General features: G+C 44.3%; 2 protein-coding genes across 2 annotated transcripts in view; both read left to right on the plus strand.

The window, feature by feature from the left end:
• Positions 1-10,475, plus strand: part of slc7a10b (solute carrier family 7 member 10b) — a 25,225-nt gene extending 14,750 nt beyond the window's left edge. Inside the window, exons 6-11 of the mRNA XM_056416711.1 lie at positions 666-789; positions 2,845-2,948; positions 3,023-3,119; positions 5,271-5,420; positions 8,036-8,213; positions 8,301-10,475. Of these exons, the coding sequence (XP_056272686.1) occupies positions 666-789; positions 2,845-2,948; positions 3,023-3,119; positions 5,271-5,420; positions 8,036-8,213; positions 8,301-8,428 (781 nt within the window). The 3' untranslated portion in view covers positions 8,429-10,475. The remainder of the gene's footprint in view (positions 1-665; positions 790-2,844; positions 2,949-3,022; positions 3,120-5,270; positions 5,421-8,035; positions 8,214-8,300) is intronic.
• A 386-nt stretch (positions 10,476-10,861) lies between these two features.
• On the plus strand, positions 10,862-23,076 carry dus2 (dihydrouridine synthase 2). Its single transcript, XM_056416714.1, has 16 exons — positions 10,862-11,237; positions 11,631-11,855; positions 13,163-13,208; positions 13,667-13,758; positions 13,852-13,895; positions 13,996-14,056; positions 14,126-14,173; positions 15,012-15,077; positions 16,579-16,649; positions 16,860-16,946; positions 18,987-19,155; positions 19,242-19,363; positions 20,761-20,892; positions 20,974-21,061; positions 21,784-21,857; positions 22,379-23,076. Exons 2-16 carry the CDS (start codon positions 11,736-11,738, stop codon positions 22,644-22,646), a joined length of 1,488 nt encoding a protein of 495 aa, XP_056272689.1. The 5' UTR covers positions 10,862-11,237; positions 11,631-11,735; the 3' UTR covers positions 22,647-23,076.
• Positions 23,077-23,276: the final 200 nt, after the last annotated feature.

Genomic DNA, 23,276 nt, shown 5'->3' on the forward strand with positions numbered 1-23,276 from the left:
ACACGCTCATCAACTGTGTTGGTTTAATGACAAAGTGCAACATGACAAGTCGTTTTAGAAATGTACAAGTTGTTTCTGGGCCTGTTCTAAAACAAACATGTGGTCCATGAATTATGGCTTCCATATCTGTCTCTGGCCATAACATCTAAACTCCATGTGACTCATGTGTGTTATTATGGTTTTCAGTTTTCTCTCCTCCTCGTCTCATAACCAGCTTTTTGGTATTTTCTCACCCAGTTTACTCTGAACTTTTCATGATCAGAACATTTTGATGGATGTTTTTCCTGTATAGATTTATTTCTGGAGGGTTAAAACTAATAAAAAAATTAAAAAACACAATGAGCCTAGCTATTGGAGAGGTTAGTGTTGGTTATTTTATATATATATATATATATATATATATTAATATATATATATTAATATATTTATATCTATAAATATAGATTTGTATGTATAAAATATATATATATTCTATAAATATATATTATATTAATATATATAATATATGTATAAATATAATAAAAATAAAATATATATAAAAATATAATATAAATATGAATGTATATTCCACCCACATTTGCTTCTGTGTAAACCAACTTTGCTGCATGTTTGATGTCTGTTGGTTTTGACTGTGTGGTCTGTGCATGGCGTGTGACCACGGTCAGGAATCTACCTCGCGCCATCTACATCTCCATCCCATTGGTGACCTTTGTGTACACACTCACCAACATCGCCTACTTCTCCTCCATGTCGCCCGAGGAGCTGCTGTCCTCCAACGCCGTGGCTGTCGTGAGTAACGAGGCTGTAGGGAGTAACGTGGTTTAGAGAGTAACGTGGTTTAGTGAGTAACGTGGATTAGTGAGTAACGTGGTTTAGTGAGTAACGTGGTTTAGGGAGTAACGTGGTTTAGGGAGTAACGTGGTTTAGAGAGTAACGTGCAGGGTTGCCAGGTCAGTGTGACAAAACCAGCCCAATGGCCAATCAAAACCAGCCCAATATCAGAACTCAAAATATGCACGTGCCAAACCATATACACTGCTTTTAAAGTCCAACAGCATTGCTATCATTGCCAAATGTATTGTAATATCTACAAAGTAACACCAAATGTTTATTATGCCAGCATTAAAAGCAGTTTACGGTAGGATTTGGGTATAAATTAATTATTTCATTTAAAATATGGCTTTTTATTTAAAGATATTCATTTAATTTGCATGCAAAATAGGTCTACCCAAACCAGCGGACAAAAAATTCAACACGCGGCAACATTTCAAAAGTAGCCCAATTCCGCGCGAAAACGGCGGACCTGGCAACACTGGTAACGTGGTTTCGGGAGTAACGTGGTTTAGTGAGTAACGTGATTTAGGGAGTAACGTTGTTTAATGAGTAACGTGGTTTAGGGAGTAACGTGGTTTAGGGAGAAACGTGGTTTAGGGAGAAACGTGGTTTAATGAGTAATGTGGTTTAGTGAGTAACGTGGTTTAGTGAGTAACGTGGTTTAGTGAGTAACGTGGTTTAGTGAGTAACGTGATTTAGGGAGTAACGTGGTTTAATGAGTAACGTGGTTTAGGGAGTAACGTGGTTTAGGGAGTAATGTGGTTTGGTGAGTAACGTGGTTTAGGGAGTAACGTGGTTTAATGAGTAACGTGGTTTAGGGAGTAACGTAGTTTAGGGAGTAACGTGGTTTAATGAGTAACGTGGTTTAGTGAGTAACGTGGTGAGTAACGTGGTTTAGTGAGTAACGTGGTGAGTAACGTGGTTGAGTGAGTAACGTGGTTTAGGGAGTAACGAGGTTTAGGGAGTAACGTGGTTTAGTGAGTAACGTGGTTTAGGGAGTAACGTGGTTTAATGAGTAACGTGGTTTAGTGAGGAACGTGGTTTAAAGAGTAATGTGGTTTAGGGAGTAACGAGGTTTAGGGAGTTACGTGGTTTAGTGAGTAACGTGGTTTAGGGAGTAATGTGGTTTAATGAGTAACGTGGTTTAGAGAGTAACGTGGTTTAGTGAGTAACGTGGTTTAGTGAGGAACGTGGTTTAGAGAGTAACGTGGTTTAATGAGTAACGTGGTTTAGTGAGGAACGTGGTTTAGAGAGTAACGTGGTTTAATGAGTAACGTGGTTTCGGGAGTAACGTGGTTTAATGAGTAACGTGGTTTAGTGAGGAACGTGGTTTAGAGAGTAACGTGGTTTAATGAGTAACGTGGTTTAATGAGTAACGTGGTTTCGGGAGTAACGTGGTTTAATGAGTAACGTGGTTTAGTGAGTAACGTGGTTTAGGGAGTAACGTGGTTTAATGAGTAACGTGGTTTAGGGAGTAACGTGGTTTAATGAGTAACGTGGTTTCGGGAGTAACGTGGTTTAATGAGTAACGTGGTTTAGGGAGTAACGTGGTTGAGAGAGTAACGTGGTTTAGGGAGTAACGTGGTTTAATGAGTAACGTGGTTTAGTAAGTAACGTGGTTCAGAGAGTAACGTGGTTTAATGAGTAACGAGGTTTAGGGAGTAACGTGGCAACGATTAGGATAACATTGGCTGCTCTACAAGTAGTATAACAATGGCTGCTCTCCGAGTAGTATAACAATGGCTGCTCTACAAGTAGTATAACAATGGCTGCTCTACAAGTAGCATAACAATTGCTGCTCTACAAGTAGTATAACAATGGCTGCTCTACAAGTAGCATAACAATTGCTGCTCTACAAGTAGCATAACAATGGCTGCTCTACAAGTAGTATAACAATGGCTGCTCTATAAGTAGTATAACAATACTATAACAATATTTCGAATGAAGCTTCAAACTTTCCATAATCGTCCGTCGGTTCCGTCGGTGACCGTCTGTGGTTCTGCGTTCCAGACCTTCGGAGAGAAGCTGCTGGGCATGTTCTCCGTCATCATGCCCATCTCCGTGGCTCTGTCCACCTTCGGGGGGATCAACGGCTACCTGTTCACCTCCTCCAGGTGAGACCGGTGGCTCCGCCCACTCCGTCACGCCGCCGCCCTCAACGTGGCCGCTGAGCTCCTTCTGCCCTCAGGTTGTGTTTCTCCGGAGCGCGAGAGGGCCACCTGCCCAGCCTGCTGGCCATGATCCACTACAAGAGGTGCACGCCCATCCCCGCCCTGCTGGTCTGTGTACGTACTGCGGCACATCGATGCCGCATCCCACAATGCACTGTGTTTATTTTGCGCTCTGTGTTTTCACATCTTCTTCCCTGAAGGACAATCATGATAACTCTTTATATCTTGGGTGTGGTTGCTTCGACACGTGTTCTCCAAACACCTTTTATAACCACGGCCTGCTGACTCCCTCACCGCTCTGAACCCGATGTGATGTCTCTGACCCCCGCTCTTCTTCTATGGTTGTAGACCTCCATCACAGTGACCCTGAACACGTCTCAGATGCTTGTGTTTTGCCTCCACCACAGAGACCCTGAACACGTCTCAGATGCTTTTGGTTCGTCTCCGTTCATCAATAATAGTCGTAGAGGTAAATTATGATCAATTATTATTATCAATTATGAAATGAGATCAACTTATTTAGGACTCAGGTTGGAAGGAAACTCAACAGCGATGAACCCACATGACTTGAGAGCTGAAGAACTGGTTCTCCTGAGATGACACCCCCACCCCCCCCCCCACACACACACACACACACCCACACAGAGACACACACACCCACACACACTGACAGCTATATAATAGGATTCACCACAAGCAACACTTACTCTTCGAAAGGACTTCTCCAGGAGGGACTACTGAGAGTTCTGGGACCGGCTGATGAAACCACCAACCCACTCACAATCAAGTCACTTCAGGGACCGTCCGAGTGTACAGCTTCACCCAGCGACTCAATGGCCTCCAGACTGGAGGAGGATCTCTGCTGTGAGGTCTTTGAAGAGCCCGTCGTCCCGTCCTGTAGAGTCTGTCTGCAGAGCTGGTGGACCCAGCAGGACCTCCAGGAGGGTCCAGTGTGCCAGAGGTTTTTAAATGAAGACCTCCATCCCACCGCTGAAGCTGCTCCACGACTCAAGAAGGAGCTTCGGGAAGCTCTGCAGCCCTTAAAGGAGAAGCTACAGGTGTTGAGAGGAGTTCAAGGGAAGTCCGATCAAATGGCAGAACACATGAAGGTCCAGGCCCGACGCACAGAGAGGCAGATTCAGGAGCAGTTTAAGAAGCTCCACCGGTTTCTAGAGGAGGAAGAGGAGGCCAGGATGGCAGCACTGTGGGAGGAAGAGGAGCAGAAGAGCCAGATGATGAAGGAGAAGACGGAGGCTCTGAGCAGAGAGATCGCAGCTCTCTCGGACGCGGTCAGAGCCACAGAGGACGAGCTGAGAGCCGAAGACGTCTCGTTCCTCAACGCCTACAAGGCTGCAGCGGAACGAGTCCAGCGGCGCCCCCTGCTGGAGGACCCACAGCTGCTCTCAGGAGCTCTGATAGACCAGGCCAAACACCTGGGCAACCTGACCTTCAACATCTGGAGCAAGATGAAGCACCTGGTCTCCTACAGTCCTGTGATTCTGGACCCGAACACGGCCGGTTCCAGACTCCTCCTGTCTGAGGACCTGACCGTCGTGAGACCAGGACACCTGCAGCAGCTCCCTGACAACCCCGAGAGGATCCACGGCTACTACTACTTCTCTGTCCTGGGCTCCGAGGGCTTCGGCTCCGGGACCCACAGCTGGGAGGTCCGGGTGGGAGACGGCGCCGTGTGGTCGGTGGGCGTGTTGGCGGCGTCCGCCCGGAGGAAGGGCCGCATCCCCTCCGGCTTGTGGAAAATAGAATTCTTTTACGGTCGATACAACACCTTCTCCCCGTCGGAGCCGGAGACCGATCTCGTGGTCCGGGAGAAGCTCCGGAGGATCCGAATGGACCTGGACTGGAACGGAGGAGCGCTGACGTTCTCCGACCCGGAGACCGACACACACATACACACCTTCACACACACCTTCTCCGAGAGGATGTTCCCTTACATCAGCACCGTGGGCCTCCCGCTGAGGGTCCTACCGGCAGAGCAACGTGGAGAGGAGGAGGAGGAGGAGGAGGAGGAGGAGGAGGAGGAGGAGGACAGTGACGACGAAGATGACCAAGAAGATGACGATGATGGCAGCGATGATGATGGCAGCGATGATGATGGCAGCGATGATGAAGACAGCGATGATGAAGACAGCGACGACAGCGACCTTGACGCGATGACGATGATGTGGAGATGTCCTGCGTCTCCAGCGTCTTTGAACCTCTCAGGTCTGAGGGCGCCTCGTGTAACGTCCTCCTCTGTGTCTCCAGTGCGCCGCCACGATTGTGATACTTTGCATCGGAGAGACGCACAACCTGATCAACTACGTGTCCTTCATCAACTACCTGTCGTACGGCGTCACCATCGCCGGCCTGCTGTACCACCGCTGGAAGAAGCCCAACCTGTTCCGGCCCATCAAGGTACCTCACCTTCTTCATCGTGGTAGAAGTACATCGAGACAAAGTACTGGGCTTCGTCTCTAGTTTGAGGTACTTCACTTGAGAACCAAACAATAAATAATCATGAATCAATAGTTCAACTTCAGCTTCGGAGAGAGGTGCTCAGTGTATCCTAAAACGACCCCAATATGGTAATACAAGATCTCTAGTGGGGTAATATGGTACTACAAGCTCTCTAGTGGGGTAATATGGCACTATAAGCTCTCTAGTGGGGTAATATGGTACTACACGCTCTCTAGTGGGGTAATATGGTAATACAAGCTCTCTAGTGGGGTAATATGGTACTCCACGCTCTCTAGTGGGGCAACATGGCACTAGAAGCTCTCTAGTGGGGTAATATGGCACTACAAGCTCTCTAGTGGGGTAATATGGCACTACAAGCTCTCTAGTGGGGTAATATGGTACTACAAGCTCTCTAGTGGGGTAATATGGCACTACAAGCTCTCTAGTGGGGTAATATGGTACTACAAGCTCTCTAGTGGGGTAATATGGTACTACAAGCTCTCTAGTGGGGTAATATGGTACTACAAGCTCTCTAGTTGGGCAATATGGTACTACAAGCTCTCTAGTGGGGCAATATGGTACTACAAGCTCTCTAGTGGGGTAATATGGTACTACAAGCTCTCTAGTGGGGCAATATGGTACTACAAGCTCTCTAGTGGGGTAATATGGTACTACAAGCTCTCTAGTGGGGTAATATGGTACTACACGCTCTCTAGTGGGGTAATATGGTACTACAAGCTCTCTAGTGGGGCAATATGGCACTACAAGCTCTACACACACATACAGGACTGTCTCAGAAAATTAGAATATTGTGATAAAGTTCTTTATTTTCTGTAATGCAATTAAAAAAACAAAAATGTCATGCATTCTGGATTCATTACAAATCAACTGAAATATTGCAAGCCTTTTATTTTTTTTCATATTGCTGATTATGGCTTACAGCTTAAGAAAACTCTAAAATCCTATCTCATGAAATTTTAATATTTCCTCAGACCAAGTAAAAAAAAAGATTTATAACAGCTGAGTGTTTGTCAAGGCTCAGGAAACCCTTGCAGGTGTTTCGAGTTAATTAGACAATTCAAGTGATTTGTTTAATACCCTACTAGTATACTTTTTCATGATATTCTAATATTTAGAGATAGGATATTTGAGTTTTCTTAAGCTGTAAGCCATAATCAGCCATATTAAAAGAATAAAAGGCTTGCAATATTTCAGTTGATTTGTAATGAATCCAGAATGCATGACATTTTTGTTTTTTGAATTGCATTACAGAAAATAAAGAACTTCATCACAATATTCTAATTTTCTGAGACAGTCCTGTATATGTAATCCATAGTGCACGAACAGGCACGTGCACAGGTAGACCCCTAGTGGTGCTCAAGCACCAGCCCTTTTGCCCTGGATGAGAAAAGTGCCCTTTTTGCTGGAGCCCACTTTTTTTCTTCATTAATAAGTATTTAAGAATAAAAATAGTCTCTGTCATCAAGTCCGCCCAAATGTGTTTGGATATCTGTCGGGGCATTTATTGGAGTTCTTGTGAGAATTTCGCCCCGACATGCTCCGCGGCGTTCACGAGCCCCAGCCGCGCCCCTCCCTCCTCCTCCTCCACTTCTTCCTCCGCGCAGTGCTCCTCGCGCCACCAAACGGGTGCACCTCCTTCTCCTCTGACCCGCAGCATCAGACCAACAGGTCATGAGTCATGACGGTGTTTGTCCCCTGACGTTGTTTGGTGATAAATTAACCACAACTGAAAATATTACGTCTCAACTGGTCCGATGTTTCCTAAAAAACATAAACAAACACAAATTCCCGAAATCCGTGATTTTAAAGCCTAGTCCAGCTGTTTACTGACGTCATGTTTGAGAGAGAGAGAGAGATATATATATATATATAAATAGAAAGAGAGAGAGAGAGAGAGAGAGATCTGTTTTATGAATGCCATTTAGACAATTTCGATAGTATGTTGAATTTATTAATTCATTTTATAAATGTCACAATAATTCACAGCTAGAACAGAGCAGCTAAACTATGCTAACAATAGCTCTCGGTGTCGTGCTATCCACGTGCCACATTGTTTTATGTGGTATGTTTCTCTTTGTTTTTTCTGTTCCAGTTTTACAAAGATCAATCTTGTATGAGTAATTGCAGAGGGTGAAAAGAGTAAACGCAAGAAAAAACAACACTTGTAATAGCTTCTTACTAACCAAGAGTGATGTCATGCTGGGAGATATCAGATTGAGGCCTTATAACGTTTTTACAGAAGTTTGATATTTCCCGGCATGACCGAACGGTCGAGGTTAGTACGTTGTTTATTATATGGCATGTTTGGCTCCTATTATTTTGTAAATGAAAATAAATTGTAATTGTTAATAGAAAACATGTCATTTTGTTCAACTCTCATGTCTTCTCAGGACACAATGTGTTTCAAGTGTTGCTAGCAACCAACTCCTTAACTTGGAAAAATCATTTTGGCGATGGGTGCCCTTTTTTTGGTTTGAGCACCTGCCCCCCAAAATGTCTGTGCACGTGCCTGTGCACGAATGATTGTAAACTGTACCCCACATGTTCTTCAGGTGAACCTGATGGTTCCTGTGTGCTACCTGATGTTCTGGGTGTTGCTGCTGGGGTTCAGTCTGTACTCGGAGCCGCTGGTCTGCGGCGTGGGGTTGGTCATCATACTCACCGGCGTACCCGTCTACTTCCTGGGCGTCCATTGGAAAGAAAAACCAAAGTGCATCTACAACTTCATTGGTGAGTTTCCAAAAGGAGGTTCTGTTGAAGCTGATGTAATACGTTTAATGTATCTGTACTTTAACGCATACCGCTTGTGTCCTGCAGAGAGGGCGACGTACGTGGGCCAGAGGTTGTGTTTCGTGGTCTTTCCTCAGATCGACCCGATCCAGATGGACGATCCCTCAGAGTGGACTGACCCATCAGGAAGGAGCAGCTCGGCTGCCACTTCTTAAAGAACATGTTCCTCGGCACACACGAAGATCCTTTTGGTTTTTATTCCGGCGCTGTGTGACCCAGACACTTCTTCCTGGTTTGGGAGCGTCCTGTCTGACCTTTGACCCCTCTGAGACTCTGGTTCCCCCTGGAAGCTTCTTTTTATGTTCTCATCTTTTCTACTAAATCCTCAAGTTACAACCACCTAATGCCGATGGGGTCGTGACTGTTGCTCCATTCTGGATCCCATGTGTTCCCAAACCAACCTGTCAGTGTTCTGAACAAATGAAGAACTTTATTACTTCAGAAAAGATCTGCAGTGAAACCCGAAGTCCAAGAGGCTTGTTCAGACTCTCTGTTCGACATTTCTACCAAACGTACGTCCTATTCTAGAAGAGGTTCAGGCCTGTGTGTCAGTAGAGATGAAGGGTAACGGCCTCCACACGCAGAACCAAAGGGAACACCAGAACTTTGGGTTCTAGAAATGAGGAAGCTTCATTGTAATCCCAGTGTCAGACATCGACTTGGTTTCCATGGTTCATGTTCCCCTGATGATGAATCCCAATGACATGTACTAGGTTTCCATGGTTCATGTTCCCCTGATGATGAATCCCAATGACATGTACTTGGTTTCCATGGATCATGTTCCCCTGATGATGAATCCCAATAACATGTACTTGGTTTCCATGGTTCATGTTCCCCTGATGATGAATCCCAATAACATGTACCTACTTGGTTTCCATGGTTCATGTTCCCCTGATGATGAATCCCAATGACATGTACTTGGTTTCCATGGATCATGTTCCCCTGATGACACCACTAGAAGTTCCTCTCAGGGAGAGATTTGTGTTTCAGAAGCGAGCCGAACATCATCCACATGTGATACATTAGATCTGGAGGTTCTCCTCTGAAGGTTCTCTGAGTCATCTGGTGAACATTACATGTTAGCATGAACAGTGTAGAATAGAAATGCACCAACACAACAAAGTGTTTGAAGACAAATGTACTCAGGTGTGTTACTTTAGTTGTAGTACATTTGTATACTACAGTGTAGAAATACTTTGTGACGAGTACTGCATTCAAAATGTTACTTCCCTCTCATATGCAAGAGAGAGTCATCCATACTGACATCCTTTATAGGTGGAGGATGCTGCCACAGCACCAGCTATTGGCCAGATGGCTCAGACATTATATCTACACACGCCCACCAAGTATTGGAGGAAAAGCACAAATATAATATGATATTTATTCTAATGAGCTAACTTTGATAGCCAGCTATAAAAAAATGATGGAACATAAAAAAATCCACAAAAAGCTACAAAACTAGGGAATATATATATATATATCCTATTATTGATTAAATGTATTGATGCATTAAAGGGAACATCACTTGTTGATGACATTTTGATTATTTGTCAATTATATATATATTTATATATATATTTATCTAGTTATACATACAGAATATATAGATAAATATATATTTATCTATATATTTATATATTTATGTGTACAATATATATATAATATATAATTATTTAAATATATATATTTAGATGCAAAGTCATGAAAAGCTAAAATAAATGGAGTGAAGTGAAAGTATAAAGTACAAGTACCTCCACAGTGTACCTTCCAACAGTTTTCTTGTATTGTTATGTACATTTGACTTTATGTGAAAAGGCCTTTATGGGAGAACATGTATATTCACAAGTTGTTTATTAACTGATTCACTCTTTTAGAGTTAATATATATTTTTGCGAGTGCCTTTTCTTTCCTTTGTGTCTTGACTGTTGGAGAAGCTCTAGTGTCTTCCACTGTCTGGTTTTCTCTTTTATTTTGAAAAACCAGATGGCGCCGGACTCATTTTGCACAAAACCCTGAAACGTTTTTATTAATCTGTTGTTAACAAAAGTATTTGTGCTGGTTTGGTTGGAATCCACCTTTAATGTTGTGTTTATTAAGCCATGCTAATGAAATGAGCCTTTTTGTATTGATAAGGTCCATGTAGCTCCTCCTGGTTTAGTATTAATCTCTTCATGTTGACTCTATAAACGCTTTCTGTGGTCACTCGTCAATTCATTTCATTTTTTACCAAACCACTGACACACATTTATGTTTTAAGGTTGAGACAACAGCGATGTGATGAAAGTTATCCTCAACGTTAGTACATGTTTCTATAGAGGCAGGAATCTGTCAATCACCCTGTAGCTCCGCCCCTAAAGCGGCCACTGCTTTATGGTCTGACTCTAAATGACCATAAAGTATAAATGATGACATCATGCTGTATAGAAGAATACTTGAAACTAGAGACTGAGACATAAACTCATGTTTACAATGTTTACTGAGGGAATACATCAAGAGAGAAGTAGAGTAACTATATAGACTTCTATACAACCAGAGGAGCCCCCTGGTGGTCAGGAGAGAGAATGCAGCTTTAACACATGAAGCATATACTTCTATACAACCATAGGAGTCGCCCCCTGGTGGTCAGGAGAGAGAATGCGGCTTTAACACATGAAGCATATACTTCTATACAACCAGATGAGTCGCCCCCTGGTGCGGCTAATTATGACTTTTTTTATCTCACCATTATAATGATAATAATTATGACTTTCAGATGTGGATATTACACAGCTAGATTATTACGTGTTACGTTTACTGTTGACATGGGTTTCCACAGCTCTTCTTCGTCTTTGCGGATCTACACGTCGTGGATCTATAGCGTTGTGGTGACGTCACAGTCCAAACAGGAAGTCCCAGCAGCACCCGTCTCTCCTCTTCCCCAGGTTCCCGGCTGCTCTCTTCAGGTTTAGACCACATCAAATGCCGGTGAGTCCACTTCACGCGCACTTCCGCATCTGACCAGCAGCCACAGACACACGTGTGTATGAACACGAGTCCTCTAAACATCAACAGCATCATAAACATGACCGTCTAGCGGTCTCCTGCTTGCGGGTTTGCTAGCAGACCTGGCAACTTGTAAACATGATCCGTGCAGTGGTCGTTAGCGCGTTGTTGGGACTTCCACCGTCAACTGCACTGCAATGTCAATTTAATGTGAATTAATGCCAATATAATGTCAATATAATGTGAATTAATGTGAATTAATGTCGTCTCCTACCGCATTAACCAAACCATAGCTCGGTGTAGCTACACGTTAATGTGACAGGTTGCTGCATTTCATAATAATGAACACAGCATCTCACCGCGTTTGTTCCGCAGTGGTTTTCTTGTGAACTTTGGCCGGAATCGAACCCGCAGCAGAGGAAGTGGTTTTCTGATCGCAGTTCGGCGTGAACCGGAAGTGCTCTCCAACCCGGCGGCGCGATGGCCTCAGTCGGGCTGAGCTTCCGGAACATCACCGCCCTGGCCCCCATGGTCCGGGTGGGCACTCTGCCCATGAGGCTGCTGGCTCTGGACTACGGGGCCGATGTGGTCTACAGTGAGGTGGGGATGCTCTGGGGGGGCTGCTGGTTCTGGACTACGGGGCCGATGTGGTCTACAGTGAGGTGGGGATGCTCTAGGGGGTCTGCTGGTCTAGGACTACGGGGCCGATGTGGTCTACAGTGAGGTGGGGATGCTCTAGGGCAGGGGTGGCCAACCAGTCAGAGACTAAGAGCCACATTTTTTACTGTGTTACCGCAAAGAGCCACATCATACACATATGTGTGCGCGCGCGCACACACACACACACACACACACACACACACACACCTCTGATCAGCCAGATTTATTGTAAATGTCACACACCAACATGATGAAAAACTGTACCTGCTTTTCTGCCTGGCTTTTCAAAGCGACCAACTTGTTCTTGCGAAGTTCCGTCCCTTTTGGAAATTCCTGTTCGATGTTAGGGTGGAGTGAGCTGAAGTGACGCTGAAGATTTGAAGCTTTGAAATGCGCTAATGCTGCGTGACATATAAGGCAGATCGGCTTGCCATTACGTTTAACAAAAAAATATAAACTCTCCCACTCTGGCAAAAACGACCTGTGTTCTTCTTCATATTTTCATTTCAAGAGGTAACTTGACGGAAATTGTTTACAACACAAATGATGGCACACCAAAGATTCTCTCGTCGCTCGTTTGACGTCACTCAACCAGGCTTACATGGTCAGTGTGCCATCTAGCTGTAGGGGGAGTGAATGACAGCGCCAGCCAAGCATTTTTGACGCATGTCATGTGACAGCTCCTGAAGAGCCGCATGAAACTAGTTAAAGAGCCGCATGAGGCTCGCGAGCCGCGTGTTGGCCACCCCTGCTCTAGGGGGTCTGCTGACCCCATAAGAGACTCCAAACCTTCATGAAACGAATCAGTTAGTACCTCTTAAATAATGAGTTACTTTGTTATTGTTCTGAGATACTAAGTCATTGTTTAGATACATTGTTTTAAGTCTTAATATTTAGATACATTGTTTTAAGTCATAATATTTAGATACATTGTTTTAAGTCATTGTATTTAGAAACCAAGTAATTAATCTGAGAAGCTACGTCATTATTCATATTTTTTAGTATCTAAGAATAACAACAAAGTAAAAGTGTTTCATATTAAATAATCTTTATTAACTCTCCTGTGTTTCATCTTAAATAATCTTTATTAACCCTCCTGTGTTTCATATTAAATAATCTTTATTAACTCTCCTGTGTTTCATATTAAATAATCTGTATTAACTCTCCTGTGTTTCATATTAAATAATCATTATTAACTCTTTAGTGTTTCATCTTTAATAATCTTTATTAACTCTTCTGTGTTTTAGGAGTTGATCGACATCAAAATGGCCAAATGTCACAGAGTGGTGAACGGTGAGTTCAACATGTTACTACATTATATTATTTATATATATTATTTATTATATATATCATACAAAGTGCTCTGCATAGGGAAACCACTACAATAAATAACCGTATAACAAAAAATAATAATAACATGGTAAAAGTCACTTAAAGAGTATTGAATTAAATAAATTCAGCGCCGTGGATGAATATGTTAACAATTTTTTTAATCTTTAAATTAAGGCTATAACATGACAACAAATTAAAAATCTGTTTAAAAAAATAAATAGTTTCTTAGTATTGGATTATTTACAAATAATTTGATTACATTTTTAATTTATATTTCACTAAAGTGGGACATTTTTATTTTTCATATACATTATGAATATTTTTTCAATAATTTTCTGAATAAATTATAAATAAATTCTGTTCCTGGATTATAATTATTATAAAAGTGGTCTCATGTGGTCTCCACTGTGTGTGTCTAGAGGTTCTGGACACGGTGGACTTCGTTGCCCCGGACGACCGTGTGATGTTCAGGACCTGCGAGCGCGAGAAGGACCGAGTCGTCTTCCAGATGGTGAGACAGGAGCGTTCTCATTGGACGAGAGGTCGTTGCTGTTCTCAGAGCCCTGACTTCTTCTTCTTCTTCTTCTTCTTCTACTTCTACTAGGGAACTGCAGACCCGGACCGAGCTCTCGTTGTGGCCCGGCTCGTGTGAGTTCTCTAAAGTTCTGATGAAGTCTCTGTACTTGGTTCTCAGTGTAATGGTCTTATTTCCGATGATGCATTGCTGGACCGGGCCTGGCTGGCGTAGGGAGCAGGATGTGGCTGCTATCGATGTGAATATGGGCTGTCCCAAAGAATACTCCACTAAGGTGAGCTTCCTGTTGGGAACCTGCTGCCTTTGACCTCTGGCTGACCTTTGACCTCTTGGCTTCTTGCAGGGCGGGATGGGAGCTGCTCTTCTGTCGGATCCCGACAAGATCGAGGCGGTGAGTACGTCTGACGCGGAGCATTTTTTTAGGATTATGTTTTTGCACATTTTAAATGTACATTTAAAAAAAAAAGTGGGACATTTTTATTATCTTTCATTTATTTTACGAATATATTTTAAAAAATTCTAAACGTTTCCGTTTTTTCATTCTTACACATTTCACGAATCATTTTCAGATATTTGTATTTTTAAATTTTAAATTTCACATATTTTTATATATAATTTTAATATAATTATTTCATATATATTTTTTCACATTTTTTTACGCGGAGCATTTTTTTAGGATTATGTTTTTGCACATTTAAAATTTACATTTTTTTAAAAAAGTGGGACATTTTTATTATCTTTCACATATTTTACGAATATATTGTAAAAAATTCTAAACGTTTCCGTTTTTTAATTCTTACACATTTCACGAATCATTTTCAGATATTTGTATTGTACATTTTTTAATTTCACATATTTTTAAATATAATTTTAATATAATTATTTCATATATATTTTTTCACATGTATTTTTATATATATTTATATATTTGTACCCTTTTCAGCGAAACAGTTTTCGGACATTTTTTACCAAATATTTGGGACATTTCTAAAAACTTTTTCGCCAATTTATATATATTTATTTCCTTTTTTATTTCTTATACATTTCCCCCAAAAGTTCTGACATTTTTTGAAACATTTTCTTTTCTTTTTGTAATTTTTTTAATACATATATTTCATATTTTCCGGCCATTTTCACTTTTTCTTCACAACATGACCAGAGTCTCTGTCTGTCCTCTGACATCGCTGCGTGCTGATTGGCTGCGTGCTGATTGGCTGCTTCCTCTGCAGATCCTCAGGAGGCTGGTCTCCGGCGTCTCCGTCCCCGTCACCTGCAAGATACGCATCCTGCCCTCGGTGAGACGGGAACCGCTCTTCTTCATCTTCATCATGACGCTGTATCTGGTCCTCTATCTGGTCCTGTATCTGGTCCTGTATCTGGTTCTGTACCTGGTCCTGTATCTGGTCCTGTATCTGGTCCTGTATCTGGTCCTGTATCTGGTCCTGTACCTGGTCCTGTATCTGGTCCTGTATCTGGTCCTGTATCTGGTCCTGTACCTGGTTCTGTATCTGGTCCTGTACCTGGTCCTGTATCTGGTTCTGTATCTGGTCCTGTACCTGGTCCTGTACCTGGTCCTGTACCTGGTCCTGTACCTGGTCCTGTATCTGGTCCTGTATCTGGTCCTGTATCTGGTCCTGTACCTGGTCCTGTACCTGGTCCTGTACCTGGTCCTGTACCTGGTCCTGTACCTGGTCCTGTATCTGGTCCTGTACCTGGTCCTGTATCTGGTCCTGTATCTGGTTCTGTACCTGGTCCTGTATCTGGTCCTGTACCTGGTCCTGTATCTGGTCCTGTATCTGGTCCTGTACCTGGTCCTGTATCTGGTCCTGTATCTGGTTCTGTATCTGGTCCTGTATCTGGTCCTGTATCTGGTCCTGTACCTGGTCCTGTACCTGGTCCTGTATCTGGTCCTGTATCTGGTCCTGTACCTGGTCCTGTATCTGGTCCTGTATCTGGTCCTGTATCTGGTCCTGTACCTGGTCCTGTATCTGGTTCTGTATCTGGTCCTGTATCTGGTCTTGTATCTGGTCTTGTATCTGGTCCTGTATCTGGTCCTGTAACTGGTGTTGTATCTGGTCCTGTATCTGGTCCTGTATCTGGTCCTGTACCTGGTCCTGTACCTGGTCCTGTATCTGGTTCTGTATCTGGTCCTGTATCTGGTCTTGTATCTGGTCTTGTATCTGGTCCTGTATCTGGTCCTGTAACTGGTCTTGTATCTGGTCCTGTATCTGGTCCTGTATCTGGTCCTGTACCTGGTCTTGTATCTGGTCCTGTATCTGGTCCTGTAACTGGTCTTGTATCTGGTCCTGTATCTGGTCCTGTATCTGGTCCTGTAACTGGTCTTGTATCTGGTCCTGTAACTGGTCCTGTAACTGGTCTTGTATCTGGTCCTGTAACTGGTCTTGTATCTGGTCCTGTATCTGGTCCTGTATCTGGTCCTGTAACTGGTCCTGTAACTGGTCTTGTATCTGGTCCTGTATCTGGTCCTGTATCTGGTCCTGTAACTGGTCTTGTATCTGGTCCTGTAACTGGTCTTGTATCTGGTCCTGTAACTGGTCTTGTATCTGGTCCTGTATCTGGTCTTGTATCTGGTCCTGTATCTGGTCCTGTAACTGGTCTTGTATCTGGTCCTGTAACTGGTCTTGTATCTGGTCCTGTATCTGGTCCTGTATCTGGTCCTGTAACTGGTCCTGTAACTGGTCTTGTATCTGGTCCTGTACCTGGTCCTGTAACTGGTCTTGTACCTGGTTCTGTACCTGGTCCTCCAACTGGTCTTGTGTCTGGTCCTGGTTCCAGCTGGAGGAGACGGTCCTCCTGGTCCGGAGGATTGAGAAGACGGGCGTCGCCGCCATCGCGGTTCACGGAAGGTAAACGATGTGAAACTTTACTTTCTATATTTTAAACTTTGTCAATATTTTTTTTAAATACACGTTTTGATATATTTTAAATTATTAGTTTAAAATCTTTAGAGTCATTTAATTAGTTTATCACTTGAAGAGGCGTTCAGGGCCCCTCTGTGCGTCCAGTACGTTAGTCATCATGACGATGCGTTCACTGACCCCTGCTGTGGCGTTCAGGCTGAAGGACGAGCGTCCTCGACACCCGCTGCACATGGAGCACCTGCAGGCCGCCGCCAGGGCCGTCTCCATCCCCATCATCGCCAAGTAAGACTCCTCCTCCTCTCCTCTTCCTCACCTCCTCAACTCCTCCTCCTCCCTCTCAACTCCTCCTCACCTTTCCTCCTCCCCCTCACCTTCTCTGCACCTCCTCCTCAACTCCTCCTCCTCACTATCTCCTCAGCAAAAATCAATTTATTTAAACTACATATAGAGCAGTATAAAGTACTACATGTACCTCTGTGTAGAGCAGTATAACGTCCTACATGTACCTCTATGTAGAGCAGTATAACGTCCTACATGTACCTCTATATAGAGCAGTATAACGTCCTACATGTACCTCTATGTAGAGCAGTATAACGTCCTACATGTACCTCTATATAGAGCAGTATAAAATACTACATGTACCTCTGTGTAGAGCAGTATAACGTCCTACATGTACCTCTATGTAGAGCAGTATAACGTCCTACATGTACCTCTATGTAGAGCAGTATAACGTCCTACATGTACCTCTATGTAGAGCAGTATAACGTCCTACATGTACCTCTATATAGAGCAGTATAAAATACTACATGTACCTCTATGTAGAGCAGTATATAGTACCACATGTACCTCTAGGTAGAGCAGTATGTAGTACTACATGTACCTCTGTGTAGAGCAGTATAAAGTACTACATGTACCTCTGTGTAGAGCAGTATGTAGTACTACATGTACCTCTGTGTAGAGCAGTATAAAGTACTACATGTACCTCTGTGTAGAGCAGTATGTAGTACTACATGTACCTCTGTGTAGAGCAGTATGTAGTCCTACATGTACCTCTATGTAGAGCAGTATAACGTCCTACATGTACCTCTGTGTAGAGCAGTATAAAGTACTACATGTACCTCTGTGTAGAGCAGTATGTAGTACTACATGTACCTCTGCGTAGAGCAGTATGTAGTCCTACATGTACCTCTATGTAGAGCAGTATAACGTCCTACATGTACCTCTATGTAGAGCAGTATATAGTACCACATGTACCTCTGTGTAGAGCAGTATAACGTCCTACATGTACCTCTATGTAGAGCAGTATGTAGTACCACATGTACCTCTGTGTAGAGCAGTGTGTAGTACACATGTACCTCTATGTAGAGCAGTATAAAGTACTACATGTACCTCTATGTAGAGCAGTATATAGTACCACATGCACCTCTGTGTAGAGCAGTATAACGTCCTACATGTACCTCTATGTAGAGCAGTGTGTAGTACACATGTACCTCTATGTAGAGCAGTATAACGTCCTACATGTACCTCTGTGTAGAGCAGTATATAGTACCACATGTACCTCTGTGTAGAGCAGTATAACGTCCTACATGTACCTCTATGTAGAGCAGTATAACGTCCTACATGTACCTCTATGTAGAGCAGTATATAGTACCACATGTACCTCTGTGTAGAGCAGTATAACGTCCTACATGTACCTCTATGTAGAGCAGTATATAGTACCACATGTACCTCTGTGTAGAGCAGTATAACGTCCTACATGTACCTCTATGTAGAGCAGTATGTAGTACCACATGTACCTCTGTGTAGAGCAGTGTGTAGTACACATGTACCTCTATGTAGAGCAGTATATAGTACCACATGCACCTCTGTGTAGAGCAGTATAACGTCCTACATGTACCTCTATGTAGAGCAGTGTGTAGTACACATGTACCTCTATGTAGAGCAGTATAACGTAGTACACATGTACCTCTATGTAGAGCAGTATATAGTACCACATGTACCTCTGTGTAGAGCAGTATAACGTCCTACATGTACCTCTATGTAGAGCAGTATAACGTCCTACATGTACCTCTATGTAGAGCAGTATATAGTACCACATGTACCTCTGTGTAGAGCAGTATAACGTCCTACATGTACCTCTATGTAGAGCAGTATATAGTACCACATGTACCTCTGTGTAGAGCAGTATAACGTACTACATGTACCTCTGTGTAGAGCAGTATAACGTACTACATGTACCTCTATGTAGAGCAGTATAACGTCCTACATGTACCTCTGTGTAGAGCAGTATAACGTCCTACATGCAGTACCTGCTCTGTCCAGCGGGGGCTCTCTGGACCTGGTGAAGACGAACAGCGACATCGCGGCGTTCCGGGCGGCGAGCGGCGCCTCGTCGGTGATGCTGGCTCGAGCCGCCATGTGGAACGCCTCCGTGTTCAGGGAGGGGGGGCCGCTCCCCCTGGAGGCCGTCATGGAGGACTACCTGAGACACGTGAGGCCCCGCCCCCTCATTGGCATATTTAAACGAGCCATTTCTCACAACTCACACTGACTCCTCCCCCTTCTGTGGTTGCCCAGGCGATCCGGTACAATAACCACGCCTTCAACACCAAGTACTGCCTGTGCCAGATGCTGAGGGACAAAGTGGAGTCTCCTCTGGGGAAGCAGCTGCAGGCGGCCCAGACCACCCGGGAGATCAGGTACTGGTCCACTGGTCTACTGGTCCACTGGTCCACTGGTCTACTGGTCTACTGGTCCACTGGTCTACTGGTCCACTGGTCCACTGGTCTACTGGTCCACTGGTCTACTGGTCTACTGGTCCACTGGTCCACTGGTCTACTGGTCCACTGGTCTACTGGTCTACTGGTCTACTGGTCCACTGGTCTACTGGTCTACTGGTTCACTGGTCCACTGGTCTACTGGTCCACTGGTCTACTGGTTCACTGGTCCACTGGTCTACTGGTCTATTGGTCTACTGGTCCACTGGTCTACTGGTCCACTGGTCTACTGGTTCACTGGTCCACTGGTCTACTGGTCCACTGGTCTACTGGTCCACTGGTCTACTGGTCCACTGGTCCACTGGTCTACTGGTCTACTGGTCCACTGGTCTACTGGTTCACTGGTTCACTGGTCTACTGGTCCACTGGTCCACTGGTCTACTGGTCCACTGGTCTACTGGTCCACTGGTCTACTGGTCCACTGGTCTACTGGTCCACTGGTCTACTGGTCTACTGGTCTACTGGTCCACTGGTCCACTGGTCCACTGGTCCAGAAGTCTTGTGGGGCCACAAGTCGCTGATACTTTCTGTGTGTGTGTCTCTATGTGTCTATGTGTGTGTGTGTCTATGTGTGTGTGTGTGTCTCTCTATGTGTGTTTGTGTGTGTCTGTGTGTGTGTCTATGTGTGTGTGTCTCTATATGTGTGTGTGTGTTTGTGTGTGTGTGTGTGTGTGTGTGTGTGTGTCTCTATGTGTCTGTGTGTGTGTGTGTGTGTCTGTGTGTGTGTCTATGTGTGTGTGTGTCTATGTGTGTGTGTGTGTGTGTGTGTCTCTATGTGTGTGTGTGTGTGTCTCTATGTGTGTGTCTATGTGTGTGTGTCTATGTGTGTGTGTGTGTGTCTATGTGTGTGTGTGTCTATGTGTGTATGTGTGTCTATGTGTGTGTGTGTGTCTATGTGTGTGTGTGTGTGTGTGTCTATGTGTGTGTGTGTGTGTGTCTCTATGTGTCTATGTGTGTGTCTATGTGTGTGTGTCTGTGTGTCTCTATGTGTGTGTGTGTGTGTGTCTATGTGTGTGTCTCTATGTGTGTGTGTGTGTGTGTCTATGTGTGTGTGTGTGTCTCTATGTGTGTGTGTGTGTCTCTATGTGTGTGTGTCTATGTGTGTGTGTGTCTCTGTGTGTGTATGTGTGTGTGTCTCTGTGTGTGTGTGTCTATGTGTGTGTGTGTCTATGTGTCTATGTGTGTGTCTATGTGTGTGTGTGTGTGTCTATGTGTGTGTGTCTATGTGTGTGTGTGTCTGTGTGTGTCTGTGTGTGTCTGTGTGTGTGTGTGTGTGTGTGTGTGTGTGTGTCTCTATGTGTGTGTGTGTGTGTGTGCAGCGAGGCCTTCGGCCTGCAGCTCTTCTACCAGCTGACTCAGGACCAGCTGCAGCTGAAGAAGAGGAGCAGCAGCCAGACGGAGGAGCTGCAGGTGGAGGGAGGCGTCTCCATGATGGCTGTGAGGTTCGAGAGGTCAGAGGCCACGTGGTTGTTGTTGTTGTTGTTGTTGTTCATGTATATGTATCTATATATAATGTGTGTGTGTGTGTTCAGGAGGGAGTATCCTCCTCACATCACTCCTAAGATGTTCCTCCTGGAGTGGAGCCGCAAGGAGAAGCTGGAGCAGCCTCTCTATGAGATGGTGAGGGGGGTCTGCTAGACCTGTAGACCACATGGGGGGTCTGCTAGACCTGTAGACCACATGGGGGGGGGGGGTCTGTTAGACCTGTAGACCACATGGGGGGTCTGCTAGACCTGTAGACCACATGGGGGGTCTGTTAGACCTGTAGACCACATGGGGGGTCTGCTAGACCTGTAGACCACATGGGGGGTCTGCTAGACCTGTAGACCACATGGGGGGGGTCTGTTAGACCTGTAGACCACATGGGGGGTCTGCTAGACCTGTAGACCACATGGGGGGGGGGTCTGTTAGACCTGTAGACCACATGGGGGGTCTGTTAGACCTGTAGACCACGTGGGGGGGTCTGGGTTATATTTTATTACCTTTGCATTGAAAATGTGGAAGGTTATGTTTTGATCACCGTGTATTTATTTATTTATTTATTTATTTATTTGTATGCGTGTTATTCGCATAACTCAAAAAGTATTAAACCGAATCGCATGAAATTTGGTGGGATGATTGGTTATTATCCGGGGACCATTTGATTAGATTTTTGGGATCGATCGGGTCAAAGGTCAAGGTAAAGGTCATGAAAAGGTCAAAATCTTATTTTTACCATAGCACGGTAAATTTTTATCCAATTGGCAACTAATGCCAACATGTTCATAATTCAATGACCAAACTTGTGATATGCGAAGGTATGCGCTCTACCGAGTGCCCGTTCTAGTTCTGTTATGTTTCAGGTTCAACGTTCTCAGGATCGATCGTTTCAGTCGACGGTCACACTGGAGAAGAAGAAGTACAGGAGCACCCTGTGGTGAGACACACACTGAGACACACAGAGACACACACACACACACACACTGAGACACACAGAGACACACACACTGAGACACACACACACACACTGAGACACACAGAGACACACACACTGAGACACACACACACACACTGAGACACACAGACACTGAGACACACAGAGACACACACACACACACACACTGAGACACACACACACTGAGACACACTGAGAGACACACACACTGAGACACACACACACACACACTGAGACACACACACACTGAGACACACTGAGACACACACACACACTGAGACACACACACACACACACACACACACTGAGACACACAAACACACATTGAGATACACACACACACATTGAGACACACACACTCTGTGGTGAGACACACACACACACTGAGACACACAAACACACATTGAGACACACACACACACACATATTGAGACACACACACACTGTGGTGACCCCCCCCCCCCCCATAGACCTCATGGTCTCCTCTGCTGGTCCTCCTCCAGGGAGAAGTCCAAGCGCTTTGCGGAGCAGGCGGCGGCGGTGGTCTGCCTGAGGGTCCTGGGGGTCCCTGAAGGCCTCATCGGGGAGGAGGACTCGGGTCTGGTCTGCAAGAGGAAGCTGAGCGGCGCCGCCCAGGAGGACCGGAGCAGGAAGCGCCCCGTGGGCCGGACCCGGGGGGAACCGGACCGCATGGACCAGACCCGGGGGGAACCGGACCCCGTGGAGAACGGCGAGCGGCGACTTTGCGAGGAGTCGGAAACTTTGAGTTGAGACTAGAAGACGAGAACCCGAATGAGGAACCTGAGGAACCGAACGAAGAACCTGAGGAACCGAACGAGGACGGTTCTCCTCTTTTTGTTCTGTTGTGCTTCAGGAAGTTTCTCAGTTAATTTCCGAGAAATTCAGTTTAGATTAATTTGCTCTCAAGAAACTAAAAAAGATGTCGAAGGAATCCTGACAGTCGGTCATACAATGGTAATAAATATATATATATATATATATATATATTTACACAATATCTGAAATGAATCCTGTTGTGAAGTCGTAGGGTTTTTAACTCCTCCCCTTACGCAACATTTTTAAATCCTCATGTTGGATCTTTATGTTTCATGTTCATTTATTCATATTATTAATAATATTCATAATATTATTTTTATTCCTTTCTGATGTTTCATTTATTATTAAAACACGGAAGAGACAAGTGTGCATTCAGTGTTCATTTATTTAAGCAGTAGTGGAATGTAACTTTAACATATTTATATATTTATTTATTCTAACTTTCTATATCTATATATTTATATATGTGTGTTATGAATCATAAGAGTTCACCCAGCTGAAACAGTCATTGTGTATAATGTGTATTAATGTATCTGTGTTCATGTCGAGGGCTTCTGGGTAATT

The sequence above is a fragment of the Pseudoliparis swirei genome, chromosome 6 (assembly GCF_029220125.1).
Source record: "Pseudoliparis swirei isolate HS2019 ecotype Mariana Trench chromosome 6, NWPU_hadal_v1, whole genome shotgun sequence".
In the NCBI taxonomy this organism is placed as follows: Eukaryota; Metazoa; Chordata; class Actinopteri; order Perciformes; family Liparidae; genus Pseudoliparis; species Pseudoliparis swirei.

Coding starts and splice junctions, on each gene's coding strand:
- dus2 (XM_056416714.1), top strand. CDS start 11,736: ATGGCCTCAGTCGGGCTGAGCTTCCGGAACATCACCGCCCTGGCCCCC. Junction 16,650..16,859: donor GCCATCGCGGTTCACGGAAG/GTAAACGATGTG, acceptor TGTGGCGTTCAG/GCTGAAGGACGAGCGTCCTC. Junction 19,156..19,241: donor TGGAGGACTACCTGAGACAC/GTGAGGCCCCGC, acceptor GTGGTTGCCCAG/GCGATCCGGTACAATAACCA.